The sequence below is a fragment of the Pungitius pungitius genome, chromosome 6 (genome assembly GCF_949316345.1).
Source record: "Pungitius pungitius chromosome 6, fPunPun2.1, whole genome shotgun sequence".
In the NCBI taxonomy this organism is placed as follows: Eukaryota; Metazoa; Chordata; class Actinopteri; order Perciformes; family Gasterosteidae; genus Pungitius; species Pungitius pungitius.
In genome coordinates, this window is record NC_084905.1 from 20,113,726 (window position 1) to 20,130,883 (window position 17,158).

The 17,158-nt window shown below is 46.0% G+C and overlaps 3 protein-coding genes across 5 annotated transcripts; all 3 read right to left on the minus strand.

Annotated features, from left to right (window-relative positions):
* Positions 1-166: 166 nt before the first annotated feature.
* Positions 167-3,877, minus strand: rlbp1b (retinaldehyde binding protein 1b). Of its 2 annotated transcripts, none has more exons than XM_062563099.1 (8): positions 3,803-3,822; positions 3,139-3,178; positions 2,630-2,758; positions 2,321-2,525; positions 1,766-1,944; positions 1,449-1,607; positions 1,145-1,255; positions 167-1,038 (listed from the first exon to the last, which is right to left on the minus strand). In XM_062563099.1, the coding sequence occupies exons 2-8, from the start codon at positions 3,148-3,150 to the stop codon at positions 910-912; spliced, it is 924 nt and encodes a 307-aa protein (XP_062419083.1). In that variant the 5' UTR covers positions 3,151-3,178; positions 3,803-3,822; the 3' UTR covers positions 167-909. The 2 variants fall into 2 exon arrangements, with proteins under 2 accessions (XP_062419083.1, XP_037308280.1); XM_037452383.2 differs by having other exon boundaries at positions 168-1,038; positions 3,139-3,182; positions 3,803-3,877.
* Positions 3,878-5,738: 1,861 nt separating this feature from the next.
* On the minus strand, positions 5,739-8,776 carry isg20 (interferon stimulated exonuclease gene). 2 transcript variants are annotated; one of them, XM_037452338.2, is made up of 4 exons: positions 8,651-8,776; positions 7,215-7,876; positions 6,626-6,826; positions 5,739-6,505 (listed from the first exon to the last, which is right to left on the minus strand). In XM_037452338.2, the coding sequence occupies exons 2-4, from the start codon at positions 7,776-7,778 to the stop codon at positions 6,305-6,307; spliced, it is 966 nt and encodes a 321-aa protein (XP_037308235.2). In that variant the 5' UTR covers positions 7,779-7,876; positions 8,651-8,776; the 3' UTR covers positions 5,739-6,304. The 2 variants fall into 2 exon arrangements, with proteins under 2 accessions (XP_037308235.2, XP_037308236.2); XM_037452339.2 differs by lacking the exon at positions 8,651-8,776 and adding an exon at positions 8,222-8,593.
* Positions 8,777-9,131: 355 nt separating this feature from the next.
* Positions 9,132-14,707, minus strand: pdia3 (protein disulfide isomerase family A, member 3). The gene is made up of 13 exons (XM_037451903.2): positions 14,396-14,707; positions 13,317-13,395; positions 13,085-13,202; positions 12,816-12,923; positions 12,594-12,723; positions 12,355-12,471; positions 11,670-11,795; positions 11,322-11,504; positions 10,879-10,987; positions 10,572-10,700; positions 10,328-10,407; positions 9,771-9,828; positions 9,132-9,668 (listed from the first exon to the last, which is right to left on the minus strand). The coding sequence occupies exons 1-13, from the start codon at positions 14,527-14,529 to the stop codon at positions 9,546-9,548; spliced, it is 1,494 nt and encodes a 497-aa protein (XP_037307800.1). The 5' UTR covers positions 14,530-14,707; the 3' UTR covers positions 9,132-9,545.
* Between the last annotated feature and the right edge of the window lie 2,451 nt (positions 14,708-17,158).

A 17,158-nucleotide genomic window follows, 5' to 3' on the forward strand; every position in this document is an offset into this window, starting at 1 on the left:
GTAATGATCTTAATGTGTTTTATTCTGATGTGTGTTGCACAGTCGTGGCTGATTAGTCGTATTTGATCTCATTCATGAATAAATATTTTTCACAAAGTTTTTTTGTTTTTGTTTGTTTTATTCTGAACCTCCTCTGGGTTTTCTTTTATCAGCTTATCAGCTGCTTCCCGCCGAGGAGGGTTTAAAGAGACGTGTCTTCAGATGAAGGTGACAAGGGGACCATTTCTCTCTAAACTTTAACGCAGGTAAACATTTTTACAACTAGGAACGACCTTAAGTTTGGTACTAATTACTGAATATTAGCACGTGTTCACACACTAAACTACGATGGTGCCTTTAAGCTGCTAACATTGCAAATTGATTCAAAGGTCACAGCTTAGATTTATATACAGTTTATTGCACTTTTTTTTTTTTTTGGGGGGGGTGCCAGGTGGAACAATGATGTTCATATTGAAGAAACAATCTTAAAAACACAAGACAGGCACTTGTTGGAACGTCAGCCTTGTACTTTAAGGAGGGGGGGGGTCACTGCCAGTGTGGAAACCAGCTGTGTGGGTGAACTCCGGTCCAAACAAAGCCCAAACCGAGCAGGCGAGACACAGAAGACTTTTTCTCAACGTGTGGACATTTAAAGACCGGTCAAAGCGTCCAGCTGGTGCTTCAGCGTTCGTTGCACATTGACTACACATCAGGATTATGATTTTGAAAATGAACCCTTTCGAAGCTTTAACTATTAAAAAAATAAAATGAGAAAATGAGAAGAGAAACTGGGAAAGCAGAATGTCGGCCTGCGCTTTGTTCGGACCTCTTGAACACAACATGCACTTTCATTGAGGGGCTTTTTTTTTGGATCTCCACAGTCTGTGGGGTTGGTAGTTATGCAATGACCCTTCAGGGCGGCCGCTTCCTTCAGTCGAACAGCTTGGCCGCCGTGGCCTTGCCGTCGTACTTTGAGCCCTTTCCGTCGAACTCGGAGGGGAGGATGTCGGCGTCAAACTCCTTGTAGTAGTTCTCCAGCTCGTCTCCGTGCACGAACACCTGCAAACGCGACAACGCCCCAGTGTGAGGCCACTTCATACCAATGGAACACTGCAGGGAGGAGTGTGTGTCTGTGTGTGTGTGTGTGTGTGTGTGAGAGACTCACTCTCTCCAGCAGCTTGCCCTTCATGAGCGGTTTGACCACGTTGTAGGTGGTGGTGAAGTACCAGGGCTGGTGGATGAAGTGCACGGCTTTGAAACGAGCAGGGAAGGAATCCTGGAAGAACAAGAAGGGATTTAACAAAACACTCAGGAGGGGGAGACCCCCGAAGAGAGAGAGAGAGAGAGAGAGAGAGTGAGAGGCGGTTCGACCCCGCAGTCCGGGTAAAAGTCATTAACTTCATTAAGTTATAAATAAACAAACATCTCAAGGTGTTTTTTTTCATGTCTTGAAGGCGTGTCCCTCCCACCTGCAACATGTCCACCATCTTCTTGAGCTCCGTGGGTTTGATTCCCGACGCCTGCTGCATGGTGAAGCCCTTGAAGTTCTCGATGATGCAGAAGCCGTTGATCTGAGTCTCCTCGTTCTCCAGCAGCTTCTCCAGGATCACGCAGTACGCGCGCAGGATCTCAACACACACACACACACACACACACACACATATATACTCTTTAACCACGTTGTGCGAGATGAAGAAGAGTGTTGACAACATCTAGGTTTTTATCCTTAATTGCGACGTAGTGTTTGTTTTTGTGGTTTGTTTCCTTTGTTTGTGAGAACTTGTACCTCGTCGAAGGTGATCTCCTCGTAGTCCCAGTTCTCGATGTTGAAGAGCAGAACCACACGGCCGTACTTGTCCCTGCTGGGCAGGATGCCGGGGTAGCCGGCCTCGATGGTGCTGCGGACGGCCTCCGGGGTCAGATTCTCAAAGAGCTCGGGGTAATCCTTCCTGAAGCGCACGTAGCCTGGGGGGGTCAGGGGGGGGGCACAGGAGCAGGTTCTGGGGTTATATGAAGTCCTGTGTTTCAAAGGCTTTTTTGCTAAAGTTGTAGATTTTACAATAATATTTTGTCAGTACATTTGTCTCGCTTTGATTAATCCTTCATTATGGTATAATATGTGTATGTATGTCATTATCTTATGATTTATTATTATGGATGACGTCACCCAGTAGTGAATAAAGTAGATGGAATTACACATGAATGGACCACTATTTTACATATGATACTTTAAATATATTTTGATGCTTTACTTCAAACCACGGTTCATGTTAATCATGGATGTTTATCATTGTTTGTTCTGCGGTGACCAGGAGTCCGAGATCCTCCGTGTCGGACCTACCCTTCATCAGCTCGAAGGCTCTGGGCACGTCGTACTTCCTGGCGCGGATGAAGCGGACCAGCAGGCCGTCTGGTTTCTCCCCAAACGTGTCCAGCACCCCTTTGGCCAGATCGTCCCCGGCCTCCGCCTTCTCCTTGATGATTCCCCTCAGCTCCTTCACGGCCGACACCTTCTTCTCATCCGTCTCGTTCAGCTCGTCCTTGGCCTGCGGGAAGGAGCAGTGATCTACAACCAGGCCCGGATGCCACTCGGCCCCGCCCCTTTCCTTTCCGAATGGGTGAAAGGAAAAACCTCTTTCACAAAAAGTACCTTCTGCTTGGTGTGGTCCGGCAGGCTGGCGCAGGGCCCGAACACCGGGCCGTGGTCCTTCACGGTCAGACGCTCCAGCTTGGAGCGCAGGGCCTGCTCCTCCTCCGACACCATGCGGTAGGTTCCACTCTGAAAGCACGGCGTCGGCGTGAGGGGACTCGGGGGGGGGGGGCACAGCTGGACCTACTGATTGCTCACTGCTACGTGTGCGTTAAAGGGTCTGTGTTGTGTGGCTCTGGATGGATGTCTGATGGATGTCTGATGGATGTGCGGCTGTATGAAGACACCGGTGTTGCAGCAGCAATAATAATCAATGGGCCTGTGTTTAATTAATCTGGCCCGACTACTCACGAGTCCAGTAAAGCCTGTAAGCACACGGTAAGGACTAAAAGCAGAGATTAGCCGCTAATGCTACTTTTGTCTTGAGTGAAAGGTGAACAATCACAGGCCTTCGGTCCCGCTGCAGCTCAGAAGTACACGTAAAGCATCGATGTCGATTCAATACTTACAACCACAGCCATCTCTTCTCTTCGTTATGTCTACGTCTCACTGTCTGGAGGGAGAATGAAAGGGCAGTGAACAAGAGAGGGAAACAAACAATGGACGCACTGTATTCCACTTCAATCCCCCTTTGGCTCCTCGATTCGCCCTCATTAGGCACCATTCCTTTATCGGGAGGTTTAAGGTCGACGGCCTTTTGGTTTCATAATCAACCGGCTCACGGTTGTTGTTACACTTTAGAATCCTGACAACAAATTATGTAAAAAAAAAAAAAAGTCAAAGCCAAACAGCATGTGCAGCATCCTGATTTTCTAATGAATTGGTCTATTGAATTGCTCTTTCTAAGAATGTAATATGAAACCTTTGGCTTTTAGAAAGCTGTTAAGAAACACACTAAACTTGCACTTTAAAGAACAAAACTAATACTAACCATCAGATCCTCGAGGGACGTATGTTTGTCTAAGAGCAGGAATGCAGCTCTAAACCCCGTCACACTTGGTCCCATGATGCAACTGCTGACTCTTTATTATAATTAAACCTCAAATAGCTGTAGCCCCATTTCCACTTTTTCACACTTAAAAACCGCTTTGCAAAGGAACCCTGGCAGAGACGGAGGGGGGGGGGGGGAGGGGGGGGGAAGCAGCAGCAGCAGCTGGAGCAGAGGACTCTTACCTGAGGCAGATGTGAAGCGTCCCGGGACGTCTGTGGTGTGGAGCCGGTGCGACGGGACCTCTTGATTTGTAGCGGCGGGATTAGTGGCGTCACACCAGATTACGTCCCACTCTGTTTTTCTTTTTTTTTCTTCTCCATTTTTCAATCAGCACTGAAAGGCCTGGAGGGGCCTGGAGGGGCGGGAGGAAGTGATGGCGAGGGAGAGCTCGGCCAATGGCGGAGGGGCTCCCCGCGACGAGGAGGAGGAGGAGGAGGAGGAGGGGGAGGAGGAGGCAGGGCGGATGAGGTCATCCGTGAGCAGGTAAGAGGTGGTGTAAGGTGGAGGAGGGATTTGATGGGATTCCAAGGAGACTTGAGTGAAAAGTGCCCATTGTGAGAGCTGACTTCCAGTTTAATTTCTACAACGTGATCGCTCCAGCGGAGGGGGGGGGGGGGGGGGCTGCGTCACGTGCTCAGAGGCGTGATGTTGTTTTGGGGATATTTCTCAATGGGACGAGCGGACGAGAGGAATTACTTTCTTGAATTAGATTTATTCTAATTTATTTTTAACATGCAAAGGACCGATTGATAATGAGATTGATTGAAAATTACAACAGAATAGTAAGAAATATATTTAGAAAATCTACATATACAAACCATAAAGTATGAAATATTAACCATCTAAGAAATACAAATATATTATATATGCCCACTACAGATTAAGCAATAACAAAGGAATAAAAGTATCTATTTGGCAAATATGCATCATATTAGTAACACGGTTTTAAGCCGGTTTTATATTTCGGACTCTTCAGAAATCACGTGAGCTCTTTGCTCTAAAACGAGAGATCCATCATCCCGATTTAAAAGAGAAAAAGCTTCAAATCACATTTACACACACAGGATTTTAGATTTTGACGTGGCGGATTCACATCAGTAAATACGGACCCTAAACAATTCGCTGTCATCAGATTAGAGTAATGCAAAGCTTTACATAATCAATTCTGTGAGCACTTCATCTAATCGGACACTCGAAAAATCTCCAAATTAATCTCAAATAATTGAGCGACAGAGGTGAGAGTGTGAAAACAAATCAACAAAGAGCCCCCACCCAGTGGGCACAGCGGGGGGGGCCGGAGCCGAGTGAAATCATTTTTCCGTCTCATCAATAATTTGGAAATTTGGAATTTAAGAAAAAAACAACCTTTGACATCAGCGGGTTAAATGAAATGCATGTTTAACATCACCTGTGTGCATCTATTTACTGATGAGTCGTGAGCTGCATCATGTGATCATTAGATCCCATCCAGAGTTCTGTGTAAATATCAACATCATCTCTATAAAGCAGTTAGATCCAGTTCAATATTAATGATTTACACACTACTGTCACTTGCATTTTAAGTTGTTTTTCCTTTGTGTATTATTTATACTATGTGTGTATACGTTAACGTTGTCATTTTTTAAAGTTAATTGTTCTTAGATGAGTGTGTGGCGAGCCTACCAAACTTCAGCAGGGAATAAATGAAATAACTAAAGTCTTTTAAAAATGTTTCCTTTGGGACGCATCGGCGGCCGTCTTCTTCCCTCTGAAACCCCCCCCCCCTGCTCTGCTCCTGATGCATCCAGGGAGCAGGCGGCCAGCTGGAAAATCTGCTAAACCAGCCCTGAGCCCAATAAAGCCATTTGGGGAACAAAATTAGATGGATTGTGAAAAACAATGTTCCCTTGTGTTCCGTCCCTGCAGCCTGAGCTGTGGGGCGCGTTCAGGCTTTAGACGTGTGTGAGTTGACGGCTTTGTAAGAAAGTTATTATCTGGTGTGACGCTGACGTCTTTAGACCCTTTGCGGCGTCGCGTAGAAGCCGAGACTCGCTGGGATTTAACTGGGAATGCTGGGAGAGAAACCGCGATGAAAAGTGACCCCGGAGCAAACCTTCACTCGATGGACAACAAAGTCAGTTTCATTTGAACCACAAGCCGTTTTATTAGGACATTTTAGAGCAGCTCACAGTGAGAGGTAATGATCCACAGCAATAGAAGACCTGCAACAGGTTAAACTAGTTTTAAAAAATGTGTTTCCCTTCGAAAAGCTTCACCTGGTTTGATAATAGCATTTTTTAAAACTAGCTCAAATAAGAAGGGCAGTTTGTGTTTTCCAAAATGTTATCCGTGTCCCAGGATCAGTTCTCTGCATAATTACATTTAAAGTAAGAGAAAAACTTCTTACTATTCATATAATAACTTAATCCACCCCCAGTTTAAAGAGCCAAAGTATCTGTAACAACAAACTGTGCAGGTAAAATATCTGCCATCGCAGCAAAGAAGTTGCCTCAGAAAATCCAACCATGTTGAACAACGTGATGGTGCACGTGCCAACAATAAAGATCATTGACTTGAATTCACTTTTAATCCAGCTTTGTTTTGTAGTCAAACTCCTCACATTAATTATCTAGAGTTTCTGTGGCGAGTGAAAATCCCCCCCCCCCCCCCGTGTGATGTCACGGGGCGTAAGGAGCGCTCTCCTCTCATTGGCCGTCGCCGACGACGCTGTTGGGCCAGTACTCGTCCTGCATGTAGTGGTTGGAGGAGGCGAAGCTGGGCTCTCGCGGCGCTTCGTCGTCCCTCAGCTGGCTCTCCAGCTCCCGCTCCCACTCGCCCTCCACCAGCTTGTAGAGGTCGAGGGCGGCCAGCGCGTCCTCCACCGAACAGTGACCTTTGCTCCCCACCTGGCGAGGAAAGTCACCCTCAGATACGCTTCCATTTGAACTGAATTGATTAACCCCCATTTAAACCAAAATGGTTCCTTCCTTGACGTCCGCATCGTGAGATGTGACGCAACGGCTCACCTGTATCCTCCTGCTCAGCAGCCTGCCGGCGAGGACCTTGAGGGAGGAGAAGCGGCTGTTGGGGAAACTCGCCAACCGGCTGAGGTGGGGCGTCGTGCACGTGTCCCTGATCATGTGACCCGGGTGGCGCATGTCCAACGCCTCAAAGTCGTTGTAGATTGCGTGGCCGACGACCACTTTCCCCTCGAGGATGGTGCGGATCTAGAAGAGAGAAGCCAGTGGAGAAGAGGATGCATGAAGAGGCCTTACTTTAGCCTGGCCCCCCAAAGGGGTTATTTCTGTTTAAAAAAACTAGCACCATCTTTCAGACATACAGGCGGTGACCTACTTAACGTTTGTGCCGAATGTCACATGTCCTCTAAGGTGGAGGTTTACAGTTCAACTCGGGTTGTGCAAAGCCTAAAAATAGCTCGCGTGTTTAGTGAAGTATTCAAGTTCTGCCTAACTGCTTGTTATTTTTTTAATACAGTGCTCAAGCTAAAGCTGTTGTAACTGCATTGTTGGTGGATTACTGTCGTAACCAAGTGTTTCGGTTCAGAATGAATCAGCAGATCTCAGGTGTCAAAGTGCAAACGGGGGGGGGCCTCACCTCCTCCCTGGCCTGGGCGAAGGGGACTGCGTTGAGCAGGTCCTTCCTCCGGATGCCGCTCCAGCGGGTCCTGTAGTCGGTGACGGGCCGGCGCGGCCTGACGTATTGATCGTAGAGCACGTTGCCGTGGTAGTCCAGGATGCTGCAGCGGGCCAGCTCGCTCCAGCGCCCGCCGGGCCCCGTCCCGACCATCTCACAGTCCAACGCCACCACCGTGATGGAGCGGAAGGGACACGGCGAGCTCCGCCCGCTGGCCGGGGGGCTCACCTCGGAGGAGAATCCACTGTCCATTTCCCAGCTGTCTTTCAGGGCGGCGTCTAGGCCGTGGTGCTCGGACGCTTGAGGCTCAGCGGGTCCACGGTTAGAGACATCGCCCGTCTGGTTTGCAACGTTTAGAAGAGTTTGACTTTCCTGGTCGGCATTGATCGATTTCGCTTTTTTGAGCGGTTTATTTGTATCCAGGCTTTTGTTCTGGTTGTCAGTTGTTTTCCTCTTCGTGTTGGCAGCTCTTACGTTCTGCTGGCATTTCTTCCGGCCTCTCACGCTCTCCTTGGAGTGAAGCATCGTCGACTTTTTTTGCACAAACACAGGTGGTTGCGGTTTTATTCCTTTCTGGCGGCCCAGACATATTCAACAAATGAAGGTGCCCTTGAGGTCATGATCTGAGGGGGGAGGGGGGGGGAACACAAAAACGTTCTGATTAGCATGAGAACAAATCCAGTGAGTAAAAATACATTTCTATAAATTTTCTCCAATGAAGGCTTAGAAGGTCACTATGGTTAATGGAAATTTTGGCTCATATTTATATATGAGTATCTAGCTCCAAATACTGTACATTTAGAAAAATAACATGCACCACGTTAAGAGGCATAATGCCACAAAATGTTTTATATAATATACGATGTCACCGCACAAAGAACATGATCATTTAGGCTTTGATTTATTCAAATTTATTTTTTAACTCCGCATGCACAGGACTGATCGATAATGAGATTGATTGAAATCACCGTTAAATTAGAGCAGCAAATGATTATGTATAATTGTGTACACAAAACGTGACAGGGCTGCGTAGCAGCCATCAACACGTGGCCGTAGCATCGTTACTAAAAACCTCATCATAGTTTAAATACACGCACGATAAGGTGGTCGTAAGGAAGAAAAAAAGACGGGAATTCGTATCGCATGTAGGGTTAAAGTTTGTCAGACACAGCCGACTTCATCCGAGAGAAATGTCCACGGAGTTCGGTGTTCGGTTCAGGAGAGGCGACTGACACGTAAGTTAGCTAGCGTGCGCGTTAGCTAGCTGAAGAAAGGAGCCACGTCCTCAAACAGAAACTTCATGAACGACTCAACGCGGAGATATAAACGCGTGGACTTAAAACAAAACAGCACGGCTACAACGTGACAATTAATAAGGTTTATTAAGTCATCATTACCTTCTCAGCGGGCACGTGTGCAGTCTGTGAACATGTCCGGGCGAGTGTTCTCTACTCGCGATCTGATTGGCTCCTTCTCTTCTTCTGCTGTTACTCAACAGGAAGTGTTCTACAGCCAACTGGTTGAATACGGTATTGGACAGAAATAATGTTTTCCATAATATAAGTTAACGTTAGTCCTGTATTCCGTTTGGACACGTTCTAATATATTTACGCACTGTTAGTCTTTATTTGCATTTATTATGTAGGAGAAACATTAATACCTTTAAACTATGTCAGATTAACAGGGCTGTAAAACTTGACAACGCTGTCCCTAAATGGAATTACTTAGTGGATAAAGAATTAAACTAAATGTTTCTTCCAAGACTACAAGAGGCCGGTCAATTAAACAAGTGGGTCATGAAAAAAGATCACACGGTTTATTTTAGTTTTGTGGGCCTTTTTATTTCACAATCCTTCCAAATGTACAAAAACAAAGACGTGTTACAAAAAAAAAAAAAAAAAAAAAGGAATTCACCAAAAGCCATTATTCCCTGTGACAACAAAAACCAAAGTGACAGATGACTGGAAACTGGTGTCCAACCACCACCATCAGCCCGAGGCGCAGCAGACAGACCAGTGGAAATAAAAATCTCAATTTTCAAAAGCTGTTCCCTCTTCCCTAAAAATTTGTTTTTGTTTTTAGACATCGGGGGAGGCCCTGGCCTCCACCTCTCAGCAGCTTTCCCAGAGCAACGGAGGACCTAAAAAGGGAGGGCCGCGTCTTTTCGACTTGGCCTCAGAGCATTCGGTAGTTCACTAAGAGAGAGTGGAATATAATTTAGTTCGTTCTTTGCATGATTCCCACAATCCTCCTCATGTTGCGATGGGGACGTTGAGTTTCTCTCATGAGCTTTTATAGCTCCGTCTTGTCGTCGTCGCTCTTCTTCTTCTTCTTCTTGGTCTCCTCCTGCACCACCAGGGGGTTGGAGGCCTCCCTCTTCAGGTAGGAGATGAAGTCGCTCACCTCGCGACCTCCCTGCAACACAAGCAGAGAGAGAGAGACACGACCGTCAGCGGAATTTAAAATATAAAGAGCAGTGATCCGTGGATTTGAGGATCACGCAGAGCTCATTCTCACCTCGTATTTCTTTGGGCTCGTCTTGCGTCCGGCTGGGGAGAAGTACAGGGTGGGGAAACTGGAAAGAGAAACAAGGCCGAGGAGATTGATAAGGATTCATTTTATTGACATTATATTCATAATCTAATCAAACCAAAAGACGACCTCTTGTTGGAGATTATAAGACTCCAAAAATACTAAATAAACTCGAGAAATCATTTGAGGCAGATACTGATGAATATTGTTTAATGCCATCAAATCCCATCTCGATACATATCCCAGAGGTTTGTTTCTGTGTACGGACAAAGCTGCACATCAGCTCAATTAGTTGAATTTCTGCAAAGAAATAACTTTATAACGACCGACATATAAACAAAATCAGAAATAGCTCTGTAATTCGACTAATTGTTCATTTTACGTCCTTTAAGTCTGTCTGGCGGAATGGAAGCCGCCTCTTGGGCGCGGCCCGCAGCACGATGTCCCCTCGGAGAGGCCCTGGGTAAAGGTGGACTTTTTTTTTTTTGCGTTGTCATTATTCTTATCTGCACTGTAGATAGAATTCTATTCCACCGACTCACCCGCTGACTTCATACGGAGACGGCACATCGTTCGCGGTGGCGTCCATTTTGGCGATGACGACGTTGGGATCACCGGAGAGCTTTAGGAGCAGAGGAGAGAAACCGTCAAAATGAACCCAACGCTACTAAAAACAGAACTAGCATGAAGGCCGTTAGTGATTTAAAAAATGGACCGACTCAAAGAACTGAAACTGAAGACAAAACACTATTGTTCAGCGATGAATGTCAAACTCGGCCGCCTCACCTTCTCTCCCAGCTCGTTGAACTTGGGCTCCAGGCTCTTGCAGTGTCCGCACCACGGAGCGTAGAACTCGATCAGCACGTCTTTGCTGTCGTCGTTGACGATGGAGTCGAAGTTCTCTGCCACGAGGACCTGAACACAAAGGACACACGTTGACTCACTCCGGATGGATGAGCAGCTTTGAGGAACTTTTTTTGTATATTTAATGTTCAGTCGCATTTCGAGTTATTATTAGTGTGGATTGTAACAGTATTACAAATATTGCGCTCAACGCAGCTCATCAGCAACACTCCTGGACGTTTTGTCTCACCTTGACGGGTCCGTCGTTGTTTTCTGGGACGGCCTCGGATTTGAGGTAGCGCTTCAACGTGCCATCAAAGTAATCCTGCAGGAAACGCTCCAGAGCTTTACCGTCACGCCTGTTGGGGGAAGCACAAGGGGAAATGTTCAAGGAGTCAATGGGGCCGAGGGTTCGGGATAAACTAAAGCAAGAGCAATACATCTTTGAGGTCGTTTAGTCGTAATCACACTTCAATGATTGACTTTTAGCACGCGCTGCTCAACGTGCTAAAACAAAGCGTCGTTTGCAAAGAGTTTTGAGGTTTTTTTAATAAATAAAGGGATGAAGGAGACATCCTTCACCATTCAAAACCACAAAGATTGTGTGGAGATGAAAAATGTGTACATTTTAACAATATGCCGGTTGTGCGTGTCAAACACGAACAAACAGAACCGCGAGCGAAGCGGACTCACGAGAACTCCTCGGCCATGACGTATTTGTCTCCCTTGCCGGTGCGGATGGCGACCTGCGGCACTTCTCCCGAGCTGCCGTCCATGCCGAACTCGGACACCTCTTGGCTGAACGCGCTCCTGCTGGCCACGGCGAAGTTCAGCTTCTTGCCCTGATCCAGGAAGCCTTTGGCCACCTTCATCACCCTGTCGAATGTCAACGTTTGTTTAGAAGTCTTACTTTAAAAAAAAAAAGAAAGAAAGAATGAATCTAGAGGAAATGCTGTGCCTCAGAGCGGAGGCTCCGTTTTGTAGAGTTAAAGGTGTCACTGAGGACAAACTGGTTCAGATACACAGAATAAAGAGACACACCTGTTCCTCCAGTAGTTGGAGCCTTTGGGGTTTTTCTCATAATCCACATCGTAATAGGCCACCAGCAGGTCTTTTCCCCTCAGCTGGTCTTTGTTGTCCTCTGTCATGTGGGGGCAAATCCCAAAGCTGTGTGGCACAGGGAAAGTAAGAGTGAGTCAGTTTACACAGGAGGAATTCAAACCAACCACATAACCTAGAGATCGGTTTAGAGATTACCGCAGTGCAACCGGTCGGTTGGAATCAGATTTGAACGTTAAGCCGTGAGGCGAAACTGGAAGTAAAAGTAAAACTAAAAAAGGGGCAAACTCTCAGTCATGTAGCCGAGGACAACTCGTGCACTTTTGTCACAGTTAACTGTAACAGAGGCATCACTGTTTTTAAAGCAGTTTCAGTCTACGTCTTGATAGAGATCCAGCTGCAAGGATCGGCAAAAAAGCAACAACTAGTTACTTAAAAATTATTTTTTTTACAGTAATATTAAAAATACCATGCTAGTTGGACAACAAACAATGAGGCAGGCAGGAGTGGATTGTGTTTGCAGAGTGGGTGGCCCCACCTTCCACACAAACACACTGTCCCCTTTGCCCTGAGACACGGATGTAAATATGTGCTGCTGATACGCAACAGAATAATCCGTTTTACTACTTCCAGTCAAACGACTGTAAATGTGCTTTGCAGAACTCACATGTTCTCCTGGATGAACTTCTTTATTTTGCTGTTGGTGAATACGTCCTCGCTGTATTTGACGGAGCTTTCTTCAAACTTGTTGTTGAGTCTTGGTGGGCGGAAAAGGACGATTCCCCTGCAAACCAAAGATTAGGGAACGTCAAGGCTGTCTCGCTGCAGCTAGACTGGTGACGCCAAATGAGTAAAAAGGTGGCACGTTATGACGACGCAGTCAAAAAGGCAGAGAGAGCGACTCACTCTCCGTCAACGCCGTGGCTCTGGAGGAGCGCCTCAGAGTTGGTGTGGGCGAACCGGTAGCTGTCCCTCAAGGCGCTGGCTGCCTTCATGAACTCTGCCTGCGCAGTGCTCTTGGCGTCGGCGAAAAACCCTGAGACGGAAAAATGGACCGCGTTCCGATCAGGGTGCGACCCATCGTGTCGAAATTCGCAAACGGGGACTGAAATGCAAACAGTAACTCACCGACAACACTTGCGTCTGGGTCCGAAGTGTACTTTGCCAAGTCTGCGTCAGACTTGAGCTCCACAGAAGCTGGTCCAGCCTGCTTCTTAAGGAAACCGACAATACCATCTGCAGGAAGAGAAGAGGAATGGAGAAGATCAGTACACCGAGAAAACCCCATAGAGGTGAAAAAAAGTGCAAGAGATCAACTTTTTTTTTTAAATGTGTGCATGTGCAAGAGGGTTAAAGATGTGATAAAATGCAAAAAATTCTAATTCATATTCAAATACCTGCAGTTCTGGGACCATCATAGGGACCGGTTTCCTCTCCATCCCTGAAGATCTTCAGGGTCGGGTAGCCACTGACGCCGTATTTGCTGCATATGTTGGTGCTGGATGTGCAGTCAACCTAAATGGGGGGAAAAAGGGGAATCCTTCACCTTCTGAAGAGAGACTGAGAGCACTATAGCACAGAGAGCTCCACTAAACGGGAAGCGGTTAAGGGAAATGCACCATGCAGTACCTTGACCAGAGCAACCAGGCCTTTCAGACGCGTGGCGGCTACCTCGTACTCAGGTGCAAGCCGCTTACAATGGCCGCACCTAATGGACAGAAGAAACGGATCAGTCAGACAAGAGAAGTTGCACCAAAGCTGTACTCAAGTTACAACTTAAGGGGAGGACCCTGAGGGAGATTGAGTGATTTCACAGTGTGGAATTTGATACCTCAAAGGATGCATGCAATTTATATTGATAAAACCCCAATTTATATTAAATTGACTCGATTACTTTGGTGATTATTGTTTTGATTCATAAAACGTCTGCAAATAATTTTGAGTGAGAGTTTGGTCCATTAAATCTGCAACTAAGAAAACTCGACAATATTCGCAAATGATTAACTAGAAGAACTACAAGTTAACGGTCCCGTTCTAAATATCACAAAACGTATAATGGTTTAATTTTAACGTTCTAACAAACATTAATCGCGCTAACTTCTACTTTAACTTCAAGTTTGGCAGATTGGAATGAGTCACAGTTCCTCTGCACCAATCCGAGGACGACACCAAAACTTCGCTGTCCAATCAGGACGTTACAACAGTGAAAGAACACGCCCCTAACTTCCTCGTAGCCTTGTTAGCACAGTTTGCATTGTAAACTATTACCACCCGTTAACATATGACTCAAGACTACGGTCTTTTAGGTTTAATAGTTAATCAACTGTCGCTTTTTTAGAATCAGTGTTCATCTTGAAGCACACGTTAGAATAGAGCTAATTACTGCTAACGGTGCATTGATTAGCACCTTTACGCCTCTAGCTAACATGCTAGCGATCGGTCCTTGGCTTTAATAAACCGACGTCTATTTGACATTACAGATCAGATTAATGTCAGGAGACAAACAGCGACGCAGCTCGCATTTTAAAGGGCGAATCTCCGTGAAATGGGTTCCCACTCGAGAAACATTCGCGCAGTCGTAAGCGGCTACGTTAACGTCAGTTAGCTCAACTGCTCACACGGAAGAAAGAACAGCTAACGCTAGCCTTAACTAGCTCATTAACGGTCAGAGAGCACAGATGCTCTTTACGAAGCGTGAACGAACTCACCAAGGGGCGAAGAATTCCACAAGAGCGAGTCCGTGGTCTCCGATCCTGGCATCGAAGTCATCATCCGTGTAGTCAAGCACGTCACTGGCCCAGGTGAAGCCGGTTAGAGCGGCCAAGAGGATCACCTTAAACATCTTCTCTTTTTTTTAGCTTCAGGCTTTATTAAATTTGGGTTACAAAAAATGTAAAAGTTTGAATTGCAAATCCGTGGCAGCCCTCCTCTTCAGCTCCTCGGCGTCGTGCAGGATGGGAGCTCCTCGGACTGGGCCAAACGCAGACTACTCGACAAGAGAAAGGGGCAGAGGAGGATGCAGCCGATGAGGATGTTCCTGAGAGCAGGGGGGGGACCTCTCCTAGCCACAGTGTGGCAGCCTCCCATTGGCCCACCTCACGCGTCAATCTGCCACGATCAGCCAATGAGACGCTCGCGGGAGCGACAGCGTCGTCTCAGAGCCCAAATGCAATTGGACAACGTGAAAACTCTGCGCGTGTTCCACGCAGAGGGGGTGGGTGCGTGACGTCGCGGCTCCTTACCACCGTTAATGTGTGAGTCCGGTCAAAAATTAAGAAGGAGGAACTTTATGAAAGTAAATCAACTTTATAAGATTATGGGAGGAAAGTATCAATCATTCAATTAAACCGGAGGCAAGCTGGAAAGAAAAAAAAAACAGAAAGTTCAGAGCACTATCAATTTCTTAATTTTATTTATCACATATAAAGCCAGGTTTTTGAGGTGAAATGATACACACTAAGAAACGTGTTCATGAATTTATTAAGCGTAAGAAATGCTTTTAAAGGAATGTCATTAAAGCAATACTGATAGCTTCATTAGTTTAATTACTCTAAATCAAACAAAATAACAAATAATAATTCCTCTTAAATGCCATGTAAACCCTTATCTGACTTTATTTGAAAAACTATGGATTTCTCATGTTGAGGCTGCAATCTTTTTCATGACTGTTTTATTTTTATTTTCCAGATAAAACCCATCAAACCTAGAAAGGTAATTTCAACAAAAGTCTTCTTGTGTCCCAACAGCACCCCGCAAACGCATAAAGACGTTACATTTTCTACTTAACAAGCAAACATGAGCAGATTCTCACATTTGAGAACTTCAGTGGGAAAAAATACAAATACTGAATACTGAAGTAAATTGTTTGACAAATTGTTGCAACTTTAACCTTTATAAATTGTGATGTGATATGAGTTCAACCCTTCATTCAGGTCTGTTTTGAGATCTTCCTTAGCGTTCTGTTGACCACCTGCATCAGCTCAAAGGTTCTGGCGTATAAATCCCCCGTGTTGGTTAACTAAGTGCAACGTGGGCTCAGGTGTCAGAGGAAAGGTCAAACACGCTGATCGCCATGTGGATCTTTAGGTCTCCGAAGTCTTTGTGCCACGTATACCTGCTGTGGACAAACTAAGCCCCTTGGATTAAGTGTGCCGAGTTCATTACAGATTTATAAAAAAAAAAAATTAAAAAAAAAGATTCTGCAACTGCAATAGAGAATCAAACACCCACTAAACCGAGGTGAGGAAACACAAATGCTGTCCTCGTCGCAAGGACAAGAACACGTCTCGTCGAGGGCCTGGTCATCAAAATCTAGTAAATAGCAATATTATTTTTGTTTATGTTATGCTCACAAGGGGCAAATCCCTGGGTAGAGATAAACAGATGGACTGGTTATGTAGTTGTCTGACACTGAGTGTTCGGTGCTGGACATTTTCCTTTTTCATACAGCTGCAGGTCGGATGTGGTGGCAGCAGAGGGAGCTCTCTGCCAGCACAGAGTAGAAAACAGTGTGATTGGTCAGGTATGACATCCTTTGTGTGACCTGTTCAGGCTTCCCGTAGCTACAGCAGAGCTTTTTGCCCGTCGTCACCTTTTCATGTTTCTGCTCTTCAGACTCCAGGTGTACTGGAAATATGCAGCAACCATATTGTAAATGTAATTTGAAATTCAAATTCACCACATCAAAAATGGTCTTGCCATCTTTAAAGAGGACCTTTATAGATTAGAGGTGAAATGAAGTCTTGAGTTTGTAAACCACCTGTTTTATTAGGAAACAGAACTGAGCTTTTCAGTTTTCTGAATAGTATATTATTGATACAATATAATAAACTAGATGTCAGGGATTACTCATGTGATGAAGGAAGAGCGACAGCTCAGATTAGTTTGTGCTGAAACAACGCTCATCAGAACAAAATATGACCTTTTAGTGAAGTCTTTGTGTGAAGACACCCTGAACTGCAGAGCACATTCTGCAAATCCAGAGTTTTTGGGGGAATATATTTGGGTCTGCACAGATGGATCCGAATCACGCTGCACTGTTTGTCAGCCACTGTGAACCCCGCTTCCTGAGCAGAACCGTTGCGTTCAGCAACACCTCAGAGAAGAACAAAATATCCCCTCATGCGCGAGGCTCTCTGACTTGCAGCTGCGCAGACGGCGACGGAGCCGAGGCGTCGAACCCTCTCCAGCACCGCCGCGGCGTTTACTGTAAACTCACAGCTCAGACGGAAACTATTTCAGGGCACCAAACGAGGTCGGCGGCTCTGCACTCCTCGGCAACTTAGGAAACATCTGCACCGTTTCAAGGACACCAACGCTCTTCCTAACCACCTTGACGGGAATCATTATTTTCCCCATCATTATTCTACCAGCGTTTTTTGCCGGGAGCCTGCTCTGCATGCGAGTCTGGTTCCGCTGTCTTCTTCTGCTCTGCAGAGATTTGTTTTCTTTTGTAGGCCCACAAAGCCCCT

What these genes read in the sequence shown, in the direction of transcription:
- rlbp1b (XM_062563099.1), bottom strand. An exon ending in CGGACCACACCAAGCAGAAG is followed by an intron (nt 2,526 to 2,629) that starts GTACTTTTTGTG and finishes TCCTTCCCGCAG; the next exon opens with GCCAAGGACGAGCTGAACGA. An exon ending in AGCCTTCGAGCTGATGAAGG is followed by an intron (nt 1,945 to 2,320) that starts GTAGGTCCGACA and finishes TGACCCCCCCAG; the next exon opens with GCTACGTGCGCTTCAGGAAG.
- pdia3 (XM_037451903.2), bottom strand. Translation starts at nt 14,529, where the DNA reads ATGTTTAAGGTGATCCTCTTGGCCGCTCTAACCGGCTTCACCTGGGCC. An exon ending in TCTCCGTATGAAGTCAGCGG is followed by an intron (nt 9,829 to 10,327) that starts GTGAGTCGGTGG and finishes TTCTCTTTCCAG; the next exon opens with TTTCCCCACCCTGTACTTCT. An exon ending in CGAGCCCAAAGAAATACGAG is followed by an intron (nt 9,669 to 9,770) that starts GTGAGAATGAGC and finishes CTTGTGTTGCAG; the next exon opens with GGAGGTCGCGAGGTGAGCGA.
- isg20 (XM_037452338.2), bottom strand. Translation starts at nt 7,778, where the DNA reads ATGCTTCACTCCAAGGAGAGCGTGAGAGGCCGGAAGAAATGCCAGCAG. An exon ending in TCGCCCAGGCCAGGGAGGAG is followed by an intron (nt 6,827 to 7,214) that starts GTGAGGCCCCCC and finishes TCTCTCTTCTAG; the next exon opens with ATCCGCACCATCCTCGAGGG. An exon ending in TGCTGAGCAGGAGGATACAG is followed by an intron (nt 6,506 to 6,625) that starts GTGAGCCGTTGC and finishes TTTCCTCGCCAG; the next exon opens with GTGGGGAGCAAAGGTCACTG.